Raw genomic sequence first — 13,484 nt, 5'->3', positions numbered from 1 at the left:
CGTGACAATAAAGACAACATAAGTGATTGTTTACAAGTATGATAGGGAGAGATAAAGACAGAAACGAAGAGACTCAAGAACTTAAGTAATATACCATACATAGAAATTAATTTATTGATCATTATTCGTTGGCGCATCAACTCGAAAGGAACTCGCGCTTTCTTCGCCGGTATTCTCAAGACGCTCTAGAAAATCCAAGCTATGTATTGCTTCAGGGCTGGCGTTGGCTGTTCGTCTGATATGTACCAGACCCTTCTTAGAAAAAACCGCCACTACCTTCCTTTTCTTCTTTAGACGGATCGCTGCCTTGAAGATCGCATAGTTTTGCCTAGACAGCGAAGCATTTACATAAATCGGAGCATTTGAATTTATGCCCACATGAACTAATTGCAGACCCTTGATGTTTGGATTGTTTTGGCTCCTAAAGGTGCCTATACTTTTTAGCAATTTGTTTCTGTCTGTCGGCGACTGAAATTTGATTATTACGGCCGGATCTGTCACGCTGTTGTCTATTTTCCGTAGCCGAAAAATGCTCATTATAGGTATTGGTTGCAATCTAAGAGTGGAACAGAGGTGATGAAAGACACTTGCTAAGTTTTCTCCTTCCTTAAAGGGAATTCCGTGTACACGGACTTCACTTGCGGCAATATGACTCTCTTGCTTTGACGCATTGTTTTTGAGTTTTTTTACTTCCTCTTCGAGATAACCAACGCGCTCGAACACACTCTCCAGCTGAGTAACTCTTGCATTAAGCTCACTGACCTCTTTCTTCAGCACCACAAATTTGTCTTCTAGTTTTTTGCATACGAATTCGATGAGCCTTTTTCCGAGTCCAAAATTTGCTTAGCAATCAGATCGTTGAACTTAGCAAATCGCTGATCCATGCTTTGCATTAAACTAGGAGAGAAGCCGCTGATCCGTTGCACCTTTATGGCGCTATCAACCTCGTTATTAAGGTCGTCACCACGACGTTTACCATTGACTTGATCCATGGTGTTCGAAAAAAACGGGCCAAAAAATATTGCTCCAAGAAACTGGGTGGCAGCTCTAACGCAGCTTAGATTATTATGACGCAGGCTTTTAGCATAGACGCAAACCACAAAATAAAGCTTGAAGCACAAACAAACTTCAGTGACTACAAAACTTTTAGCGGGAAGATACACAGTTGATGAAGGTGTCAAAGAAAAACAAGTTGACTGACAACAACAAAGCAGGAGCACCAATCGCAATATACTGCCAAGTTAGTAAAGTTGAATTAGAGATCACCTGGACAGAGGATCTTACTTTCCACAGACAAATGTCACGTTTATCTAGGAAAGTGGCATCGTCCATGGCAGGAGCTGCATTGGGCGGGTGTCGCAAACATATTGTAACGATTTTTACTTGTAAATCCTCTTATTTGCCCTTTTGCTAGGATCGTATCGCTAAACTGTTGAATAAATAACTCCAATATTGAATAACGGAAAAATGGCCTTTATTAAAATACTTCACAATAACACTCAAACTGTGCAACGAATAGCTTAATAACCAAACTGATATCTTAAAGGAAACTGACTTTCAAAATAATAGTGCTATTGCTCGCTAGATATCGTCTTACTCGTAACTGCTTGACAATTCAAATCAAACTGAATTACTTCTTACTCGCCTGCATCGCTTTTATAGTTTACGCTGCATACTTCTAGGCTCTTCGATTTCCAGAAGTTACTAGTTGTTTCGGCTACAAAATCGCCAGCCACAACTACGTGCACAAATTATTGCTCTCTCTTGTGACAACTCAGATAAGGTATATGCATGTGTTTGTAGTTTACAGTCTCCCGCACACACATAAGCGTATAAGTAAATTCATCGGTGTGTGACATCTCATCTCTCGCTGCCTTGTATGTAAATGTTGCTCGTCGGAATGTGTACATATGTGTAGACGCAATTATTGATTCGTTTATGTAGATACATAATGATTGAATTATTGATGTGCATTCACGTCACTGCTTAGATCGGCTTAGAGCTGGCAGCACTCCTTAGTTTTGCTAATATTCGTAACACTGCCCTCCACCTAAGTCTGATCGTCCCGAACAGACAAATCTCTCGATCTAAACGCTGCTAATCTCTCCAAATGAACCACTTTCATTTTGGTTCGTGGTTTGGTAGTGGTTTGTATGCGGTACACTACATCGTTGATCCGTTTTACAACTTTGTATGGGCCTTCCCAGTTACACTGCAATTTCGGGGACAAACCTTTTTTTCGTTGTGGGTTGTATAGCAGCACCAAATCTCCTTCCTGAAACCCTTCCGAATTAATTGCTTTATCGTACCTCGCTTTCATCTTGTCACTCATAATCTTTGCTCGTTGCCTTACCAGATCGTGTATCTCTCTCAGCTCTTCTTCTAAGACATCAGTGGATTTCTTGACATTCCTCTCCGCATCGGCATCTATCCCATACTTCAATTCAGCTGGCAGTCGAAGGTCATTGCCAAAAATTACCTTTGCGGGAGTTTGGCCCGTTGTGTCATGTACTGCCGATCGGTAGGCCATCAAGAATAATGATATGTGTGTATCCCAGTCCTTATGGTACTTGTCGACTACTTTCCTTAAATGCTCCTCCAATGTTCTATTGAAACGTTCCACCATACCATCGGACTGAGGATGCAATGCAGTTGTCCGTGTTTTTCGAATGCCCAACTTCTTGCACAGTTCTTGGAACACAGCTGATTCAAAATGCCTGCCTTGGTCAGAATGTAACTCCATTGGTACACCATACCTTGCAACCCATTCGTTTTTAACCACTTCTGCTACTGTTTCTGCTTCTTGGTTTGGGATTGGGTATACCTCTGGCCATTTACTGAAATAATCCATAACCACCAGTACGTATTTGTTTCCGCGGTTGCTAGTAGGAAATGGACCTGCGACATCCATGGCGATCCTTTCAAATGGTGCACCTGAAATATACTGCTTCATGTGGCCACGACTTCGGGTTTTGGGCCCTTTCGCTCTGTTGCATACCTCGCAATTGGCAATCCACTCGGTGACCGACTGACGGCAACCAACCCAATAGAATCTCTGCTTAATTTTCTCGAGTGTCTTCGTGATTCCAAGATGGCCTCCACTTGGACCATTGTGCAACTCGCTGAGCACGTCAGGAATCCTCTTTCTGGGAACAACTATAAGTTTCTTCTTGCACTGACCATCCTCACTCTCCCATACTCGATGCAAGCAACCGGATATCAATTCCAAACTGTTCCACTGTGCCCAATATGACTTCGCAATGGGACTCTCTGCTGACATATCCTCTCTGCTTGGTCTTTCGTTTCGTTCGAGCCCTTGCATAACATGTGACAGATCTGTATCTTCTAGCTGACACTTTCTTAGTTGTTCCTTGTCCCATTCATCCGTACACGTTATAGTCATTAGCCGGACATCTATAATGTCTTCTTTAGCCTCGGCCTTTGAACAGTGCTTGCATTCCAAACTACATGGCCTTCGTGACATTGCATCGGCATTTCCATGGGTACTACCTTTTCGATGCTCAATGGAAAAGTCATAGCTTTGAAGTCGCTCGATCCACCGTGCCAATTGTCCTTCCGGATTACGGAACTGCAGAAGCCATTTCAATGCTGCGTGATCTGTCCTGACATGGAATCGCTGGCCGTAGAGGTATTTGTGAAAATGTTTAATGCACTCTACCAATGCCAACAGCTCTCTCCGCGTAACACAGTAGTTCCTCTCTGGTTTTCCAATCGAACGGCTGTAATATGCAACTACCTTCTCCTGTCCATCGACCAGTTGTGATAAAACGCCTCCTATAGCATATCCACTTGCATCTGTATCTAGAATAAATGTTGCTCCTGGAATCGGATATGCTAACATTGGGGCAGTGCACAAACGCTCCTTCAATGTTTGGAAAGCCACTTCTTGCTCCTTCTTCCATTCAAAAGCTTTGTTTTTTTCTTGTAAGCTCATGGAGGCTATGGGCTACGCTGGAAAAATTTGGTACAAATCGGCGGTAATATGTGCACAGCCCAAGAAAACTCCTCAATTCATGTAGATTCTGTGGTCTTGGCCAATCCTGTACAGCCTCTATTTTTTCCTTCGCAGAGCAGATGCCCTCTGTCGTTACCTTGTGACCCAAATAATTGACTTCCTTTTTAAACAGCGCACACTTTTTGGGACTTAACTTCAGACCAGCGCCAGCTATTCTCTGGAAAACTTCCTCCAAGTTCTTAAGATGTTCATCAAAGTTCTTGCCCAATACGATGATGTCGTCCAGGTACACCAAGCATGTTTTCCAATGTAGTCCTTTCAGTACCTGGTCCATGAGTCTCTCAAAAGTAGCTGGTGCATTACAAAGTCCAAAAGGCATCACTGTAAATTGCCAAAGACCATCACCGACACTGAAGGCTGTTTTCTTTTTATCTTCCTCCTTCACCTCCACTTGCCAGTAGCCGCTTTTCAAGTCCAGCGTGGAAAACCATTTCGTACCAGATAGCGAGTCCAGAGTGTCGTCAATTCTTGGCAATGGGTAGCTATCCTTTTTCGTTACGTCATTCAACTTCCGGTAGTCCACGCAAAACCTCATTTTTCCATCCTTCTTTTTTACAAGTACTACCGGTGAGCTCCATGGACTAGCTGATGGTTCGATGACGCCGCTGTCGTTCATTTCTTGAATGATTTGACTCACAACTTCCCGCTTCGCCAGTGGAACACTACGTGGAGCTTGACGGATCGGTCTCGCATCTCCAGTGTCAATTTGATGTTTCACAACGTTGGTGCGGCCTGGTTTAGAATCATCCTGGTCAAATATGTTCGCGTGCTTTAGGAGCAGTTGTTTTGCCTTACTCTGATAGGCTTCCTCTAGCCCATGCGTCCATGCCGTGATATCATTTGAAAGATCAGTATTACTAGATGAAACGTATTCCTGGAGCTGTTCACAGTTAATAACTACTTCGGCCTCTTGGCATCTTCCCAAAATAGCTCCTTTGGTCAAATTGAATGGTGACTTGAACTCATTGAGTACTCTTACCGGAATACGTCCATCTTGTTTTGTCATAGCCAGGGTTTTTCCTACAAGTATGTTCAGTGCTGATTTATTTGCTGCTTCGACAACCCACAATTTGTTTGTCCCACAATCTCCATCTACCTTTGCCCAGATGACTGCTTCTGATTTTGGTGGTATTTGCTGACTCTCTTCCACCAGCACTCGTTTACTGCTGTAGCCTCTCTCGTAGCCGAAATTAAGTGGCACATCCATGTTTTTATATCGCATCGTCTTGCTTTGCATGTCGATCTTGATGCCCTGGTCGATTAAGAAGTCCACTCCAATTATGATTTCATCAACAATTTCTGCCACTATAAAATTGTGTACTACCATGACGTTCCCAATTGCGACTTCACATTCTACTTCTCCAATTACCTGGGTGTCCTCTCCCGTGGCTGTACGTAATCTTGCTCCAAGCAATGGTCTTATCTTTTTGTTGACTAAATCCGCTCGAATGATGGAATGAGATGCACCCGTATCTACAGTCAATAACCGTTCCTTTCCGTCCACATGTCCTCCAACAGTAAGGTTGCTCGATCTTCTTCCAATCTGCGAGATAGAGATTATGGGGCATTCAATTGCGGGAGCCAGCTGTCGCCCCTTGCGGCTGACTCGATTTAGTTTAACGATTGAGTGGTCTTGGATATTTGCTCATCACCTTCTGCTCTGCGTTTACGACCACCCACATTGTCGGAGCTATTGGGACCGCTGCTGCAATGTCGTGCAATATGATCTGGGTTGCCGCACTTGAAACATTTAATAACTCCGGCATTTTTCTGTTGTGATCCCTTCAGTGCTTCCAAAATAGTGTCTACCCAATCTGGTCTTTCCACTTCCACACGATGAGCTTTGTATGCTGGTTTACTCAATAGTGAGGCCGTTTCCTGAGTCAATGCATGTGATACCGTTTCAGAAAATGTCAGCTTTGGGTTTGCGTATGTAGCTCGCTTCGTTTCCACGTCCCGTATGCCATTTATGAAACTCTGGATTTTTACCCTTTCAGTGTATTCCACGGGTGCGTCCGCATTTGCAAGATGAGCCAATCTTTCAATGTCAGAAGCAAACTCCTGCAAGGTCTCGTTAGCTTTTTGGTAGCGGTTTTGCAATTCTATTTGAAATATCTGTTTCCTGTGTTCGCTTCCGTATCGCCGTTCTACAGCAGCCATCAATGCGTCATAACTGTTCCGTTCGTACTCTGGAATAGTCTGTAAGATTTCGGCAGCTGGTCCTTTCAATGCTACGAAGAGTGCAGCAACTTTATCTTCCACATTCCAGTTGTTCACTGCTGCGGTCTTCTCAAACTGTAGCTTAAAGACCTGGAAAGGAACAGAACCGTCAAAGGATGGTGTTTTTACCTTTGAATTACTCGCTGAAACTGCTGGACGATTTAATTGTAACTGCTCCATACGACCCTTCAAATCATCGACTTCTGCCTGAAATTGAGCGATTTTTGCATCCTGCGCTTCCAGCTTTGATGTTACCCTTGCTTCCTGTGCTTCTAATTGTGAAGACATTTGTGCCACCTGCAATGATAAGCGCTCCTCTTGTTCTTCCATCTTTGATGTTATGCGTGTCTCCTGCGATTCCAGTTGGGATGCCATATATGTCTTCTGTTCTTCCAATTGCGTTTCCATCTTGGATGTAATCTGTGTCGACATTTCTGACATTCGCGTTTCTTGTGCTTCAATCTTCGATGTTATCTGTGTCGACATTTCTGACATACGCGTTTCTTGTGCTTCAATCTTGGATGTTATGCGTGTCTCCTGCGATTCTAGTTGTGATGACATTGTCGATGTTTGAGCAGATATTGCAGCCAAAATCATGTTCAAGTCTGTGCTCGTAACTGTCTGCGATGTTTCGTTTTTCTCTTCAACTTTTGTTACTTCCTCGCCATCAAGATGAAAGTCATACTTTTCCACATCAATTCCTTCCGCTTCCATTGCCTCTCGTAGCCGTGCCTGAAGTTCAAGTTTAACGCCGCTTGTATTCAATCCACGGCTCTCCAACTCCTTCTTTAGTTGCTGGATCTTCAATTCACTGAACTTTGCCATGTCGTTGTTGTCCTCTGGAATTTATTCAACAATCCCACTTCTGACACCAATTGTAACGATTTTTACTTGCAAATCCTCTTATTTGCCCTTTTGCTAGGATCGTATCGCTAAACTGTTGAATAAATAACTCCAATATTGAATAACGGAAAAATGGCCTTTATTAAAATACTTCACAATAACACTCAAACTGTGCAACGAATAGCTTAATAACCAAACTGATATCTTAAAGGAAACTGACTTTCAAAATAATAGTGCTATTGCTCGCTAGATATCGTCTTACTCGTAACTGCTTGACAATTCAAATCAAACTGAATTACTTCTTACTCGCCTGCATCGCTTTTATAGTTTACGCTGCATACTTCTAGGCTCTTCGATTTCCAGAAGTTACTAGTTGTTTCGGCTACAAAATCGCCAGCCACAACTACGTGCACAAATTATTGCTCTCTCTTGTGACAACTCAGATAAGGTATATGCATGTGTTTGTAGTTTACAGTCTCCCGCACACACATAAGCGTATAAGTAAATTCATCGGTGTGTGACATCTCATCTCTCGCTGCCTTGTATGTAAATGTTGCTCGTCGGAATGTGTACATATGTGTAGACGCAATTATTGATTCGTTTATGTAGATACATAATGATTGAATTATTGATGTGCATTCACGTCACTGCTTAGATCGGCTTAGAGCTGACAGCACTCCTTAGTTTTGCTAATATTCGTAACAATATATATTCTGTGCTGGCAAACGGCGCAAATGGCGGTAGGGACTAAGAGTCTGTTTCCCTGATCTACACAATTGCTGCCGGAAAAGAGGGGGAGAAGACGGGGGCAGGGGCTGATGCTCGGCATTGTTCCCGACTCTACTACGGAGATTGTAGGTATGAGTGGGAGCAGCCGTATGAGTTGGTGGCGCCGTGGGTCGCGAGCAGCAGCGGGTACTTGTTATGGTTGCTGAGCAGCGGGGCTGCTAGAAGGTAGTGGGGGAGGGGGCGCTAAGGCGCAGACTACGGGACGTCCTAGGGCGTGAACAGCAAGGAGCCACAAAAGATTTATAGAAGTTACGCCGGCGTCTGATTTTGGGATCTAGCCCAGAACAACTTGTCCGATGCAACCATCCCTTACACGAGACACACTGACAAGAGTATGACCGTCCTAAAAAGATTCTTTTCCGGCAGATGAAGAAAAGCCCATTTCTCAGGACCGGGGTCAGGAGGCGGACCCGGATTGGGTTCGATATCTCCCCGGAGCAAGAGAATATGGAGCAGTTGCAAGGAGCGGCTGGGAGGATGACAATTTGTGGGAGGGACGCAACAAATTAAATAGGGTTACACTGAAATGACAGTCCTTGGTCGGGAAAGATCCCGAGTCACTCCGGTACATAGAACCAACTGCCTTGGGAAGTGAAAACGGTCAATTAGGGTTCTGTGCAGGGATTGAAACAGGGTTTATGTAGTCACAAGTGTTGCTCCTGTTACACAGCATTTTAATTTTTTTCATGGTGAAAATTGTTCAGTTCAGAGTTATTGATTTTCATTGAAAATTTAATTTATTACATGAGGTTACTCCTCTAAGTGTAAAAAGAATAGAAAACGTAGAGTTTTTCAAATTATTGTGAATAACTTTTTAAAGACAATAACAAAGTATATCGGTAAAATATTTTCTATGATTTATGAATTTCTGTACCCAAGTTCAGTATATTTGTGTAATACAATAATCTGGTAACAGCATTTTTAAATGAAAAAACAACAATTTTACACGTGTGGCGCTTTATATTTTGTTAAGTTTTTCTACACTTCTTTGACTCTAATTTAAATAAATTTTGCTATGTCCGTATGTTTCCACATTGTTGGAGGCTAAAGGTCTTCTATTATTTATATTTCCGTGGAAATATATGCAACTATTTCAACTGTAAATACTACAAAGTTTTATTTAACTATCAAATGCAACTCAACTTAAAGTACTCTTGCGTACCAAAAATGCAACTCTAGACCTGAGATTTACATCAGGTGAGCGAGGCTGTTTGTAATTTTAACGTTTATCGCTTAGTTGACACAATTAAATAACTTTTTAATACAATATTGAGTTTTTAAAATTATTTTAACAAAAATGTTAAAACTTTCTTTCTGGACTCCTTTTTTTTCTCACCCAAAAAAAATTTAACTTCTGCACTGCAAAAAACTACTATAGAATGGTAAAAAAAAACAACTTGGCGAAATAATAAAAAAAAAATGACATGAATGTATCTTTATGTTTATGTTTTTTAAGTCAGCTAAATATATTTTAAACATTCTGTATTTCCCCGGTTGCGGCAAATGTATTAGTCTCAGAAATATGATTTTTTAAGCGAGTGATCGCCTCTATTTTTGCGATATTTGAGGGACTTGAAAATATTTTAAACTGTTTTTGAATCAAAAATGAAAATTTCCAAAATTTTTCGTATAAATGCATCCTTTGCATGTTGTGATTTTAACTTTAGTTTCCTGCTGGATTGCTCATGCTCTCGCTCTTACTAATACACCTAAATATTAATTTTTGCCGATCACTACACTAAAGCAAGCAGCCACACTTATGTACAAGGCAACAAAGAATATTTCACACACATAACCAGCAGCTCGCAGTGAAGAGATATCTCATATACACACATGTAGCCATTAGCTAAGAGCAGAAGTTGTTACTCAGGCATACACACGCATATAGCTAAATAACCAAGTATGCGATACAACTGTTCCATGTTCGTGAAAAATCTAGACCTTAGGATAAATATGCGACCGAGGAAACAGAGAGTATAAAAACAGCATAACTTGAGCAATAACTAATCAGTTTGATTTAAACACGCTACTAGTTGTGAAGTAGAATTGTGAAGTACTACTCCCAAAGTAGTCTAAATAAAGACCATTTTGCAATACTGAATATTTCCTTTTCTGGGTATATAAAATTTCGGAAAAGTGGGCCGTGCCACGGCCACTGACAACAGACAATTCATTGCATCGAAAATCCGATTATCTGGCCTTAAATCATTTATAATTGAATATATGTACCCTATACATTAATCTGTATAGAATTTTGGAATAGTTAGTTGAGAGAGGTAGTGGGGTGGAAGGAGTAAGACTGAGAATGGGAATGAGAGTGGGAGTGGGAATGGGTTTGGAAGTGAGATGTAGAATTATAATGAGAAGCGAATGGAGTTAAAGGTAATTAGGAAAGGACAGAAATAAGAAAGAGGAATGTAAGAAAAAGTAGTAAAGTTGTAGTCTATTCGATGATATAGAGGGTGATAGAGGGAAGGGAAGTCCGCTTTTCATATATGGCAGGACAACGTCTGCAGGGTACGCTAGTTAAATATATTTTTTTTTGTTTTTTAGATTGATTGTCTTCAAAGAATGTTTTTTTTCGCATTACCTTTTGAATGCGCATATCACACGTTTGCTCTATCTCTGTAGCTCACGCTGATGAGTTTCAATAGTTTACGTGATACCTGGTCCCCCACTTCCATACGCCTCCTACCTACGCCAATGAACTTATCATTTATTATATTGCATTTTTTATCGATCCTTGAAAGGTATACAACGCTTTAAATCTTACCAATTGAGCCAATCTGAGTTGGCCTAGAGTTTCCTAGTTCGGCCTTAACCTCAAGTAACACTCAATCATCAACAAATTTTTGAGGTTATGGTATTGATGGTTGACTCGGATTCATCGCCTAAAATGTATAGAAATACATAAGCCGAATTTCCAGATCCACCAACGTTTTTATATAGTCGGAAATTTATACAATTCAAATAAGAGAACGTAGACCACACCCACTTTTTTCTGGTCCAATACCCAGCCGATTATTCCACAGTGTTATGAATAAGCTTTAAAAAAAAATGTGCCCGAAATTCATGTATGTAGATGGAAAATGTTTGACTTAATAATAATAATAATAAACGCGCTAGAATAAAGCGCTTTTTTCTAATTAAATTTATTTACCAGGTATGCGCTCGAGGGTAGTTGTTAGGCGTGCCCCATTTTTCTATTGTAAACATTTGTGGACCGTTTGAACCATACAACTCTTTAAAGCCATTCATTGGAACGCGTGATGTACCAGTCACAAATTGTAATAAACGCGAACGCATCTCATTTGAGAACGATAATACCGCACGCCAAAACCATTGAATTATTATATGATTTTGATGATAGTCTCCCTTGTAAAGTGTATTTTCACGCCAATCTTTAACATCAATATTTTGTATGCCACACATCAGCAACTCCAATTCATGTTCATCAAATATTTTAATCAAATTTAATGGAATTATTGAACCAAATCCATCTAAAAATGATGACATTTGTTCTTTGACTCGTGCAACAAAACGCCATTCTATAACAAGTCTGCAAAAAAAAAATCGAAAGCATTTGATGTAAATTTAGATAGGACAAGTTGCCATGATTATCTTTTTGCGTCTTCTATTTACCAAAAATTAACTTACTTAATATATTCATCTTTGTTTTCGTCAGTAACTTCAATATTAGAGCCACCTGGCTTTAGTTCGTGTTGACTCTTGTGGCCAAACGTGTCTTCATCTAATGAAAATGTCAATTCCAATTGTCTAGGATCATTCTCTTTTATCCACATTAATGAATTATAATACTCGGTATCAACTGATTCCATATCTTTTAAATCGATGGCTTTTTGCAGCATCATTTTATAAAATGGACGTATGAAAAACGCATCCAGCAATTTTCCATGATAAACAGCCATGCCAGCAATGCGACCAATGAATCTGGTGAAATATTCGTCATAAATCAACGTGCCATACGAAAATTACCACTTTCAAAATTGTTTACAATGGAATTCGTATGGCACGTCGAAATATAGTTTAGTATGAGTTAAATAGAGATTTTGGGTATAAAACAATCTACATATATATCGACTGCTCAGTGAAGTTTCACCATATCTCGGCGGTCATTTAAAAAACGCTTATCAAATTAAAACAAGTAAGGAAGGCTAAGTTCGGGTGTAACCGAACATAACATACTCAGCTGAGAGCTTTGGAGACAAAATAAGGGAAACCGCCATTTAGCAAAATGAACCTAGGGTAACCCTGGAATGTGTTTGTATGACAGGGGTTTCAAATGGAAGGTATTAAAGAGTATTTTAAAAGGGAGTGGGCCATAGTTCTATAGGTGGACGCCATTTCGGGAAATCGCCATAAAGGTGGACCAGGGGTGACTCTATAATGTGTTTGTACGATATGGGTATCAAATTAAAGGTATTAATGAGGGTTTTAAAAGGGAGTGGTCCTCAGTTGTATATGTGAAGGCGTTTTGGAGATATCGACCAAAATGTGGACCAGGGTGACCCAGAACATCATCTGTCGGGTATCGCTAATTTATTTATATATGTAATACCACGAACAGTATTCCTGCCGTGATTCCAACGGCTTTTGATTTCGCCCTGCAGAACTTTTTCATTTTCTTCAGGTAGGTGTCACACCCATTTTACAAAGCTTTTTCTAAAGTTATATTTTACGTCAAAAAACCAATCCAATCACCATGTTTAATACCTTTTTTCGTATTTGGTATAGAATTATGGCATTTTTTCATTTTTCGAAATTTTCGATATCGAAAAAGTGGGCGTGGTCATAGTCGGATTTCGCCCATTTTTAATACCAAGATAAAGTGAGTTCAGATAAGTACGTGAACTAAGTTTAGTAAAGATATATCGACTTTTGCTCAAGTTATTGTTAACGGCCGAGCGGAAGGACAGACGGTCGACTGTGTATAAAAACTGAGCGTGGCTTCAACCGATTTGGCCCATTTTCACAGAAAAAAGTTATCGTTATAAAAACTATGCCCTTACAAAATTTCACAACGATTGGCAAATTTTTGTTCGACTTATGGCATTAAAAGTATTCTAGACAAATTAAAATGTATTTTGTTGCACTATATCATTACTGGCGTTGAATGTTGACATAATTTACTTATATGCTGTAAAGATATTAAATTTTTGTTAAAATTATCTTTAAAAAATTTTTTTTTTAAAGAGTGGGCGTGTTCGTCATCCGATTTTGCTAATTCTTATTTAGAACATATATAGTAATAGGAGTAACGTTCCTGCCACATTTCCGGGTACCGTTATGCGAACAAAATTAATATACTCTGTGAGCTCTGCTCAGCTGAGTATAAAAATAAAAACTGCAGGCAAAACATACATATACTTACTTAAAATAACTTAAATGTTCCTCATTGCACAAACCGCTGCCATTATTAATTTGTAAAGTATAGTTATCCATTGCTGAATACTCAAACAGTCCATAATAAGGGTTAAACATTTCCTTCGATAATAAATAGAACCATTCCCTTGCAAGTCCGCCATAGTCTAAACAAAGATACATTATTTTTGTTTATTATCTCATTTTTCAAATG

The 13,484-nt window shown here is 40.1% G+C and overlaps 1 protein-coding gene across 1 annotated transcript in view; it reads right to left on the bottom strand.

The window, feature by feature from the left end:
- Nedd4 (E3 ubiquitin-protein ligase Nedd4) overlaps positions 1-13,484 on the bottom strand; it is a 74,792-nt gene that overhangs the window by 7,705 nt on the left and 53,603 nt on the right. Inside the window, exons 13-15 of the mRNA XM_067789602.1 lie at positions 13,281-13,437; positions 11,546-11,839; positions 11,049-11,447 (exon numbers count right to left, since the gene is read on the bottom strand). Of these exons, the coding sequence (XP_067645703.1) occupies positions 11,049-11,447; positions 11,546-11,839; positions 13,281-13,437 (850 nt within the window). The remainder of the gene's footprint in view (positions 1-11,048; positions 11,448-11,545; positions 11,840-13,280; positions 13,438-13,484) is intronic.

This window comes from Eurosta solidaginis, chromosome 5, assembly GCF_040869045.1.
Source record: "Eurosta solidaginis isolate ZX-2024a chromosome 5, ASM4086904v1, whole genome shotgun sequence".
Classification (NCBI taxonomy): domain Eukaryota; kingdom Metazoa; phylum Arthropoda; class Insecta; order Diptera; family Tephritidae; genus Eurosta; species Eurosta solidaginis.
This window is presented reverse-complemented; position numbering and strand designations above follow the sequence as displayed.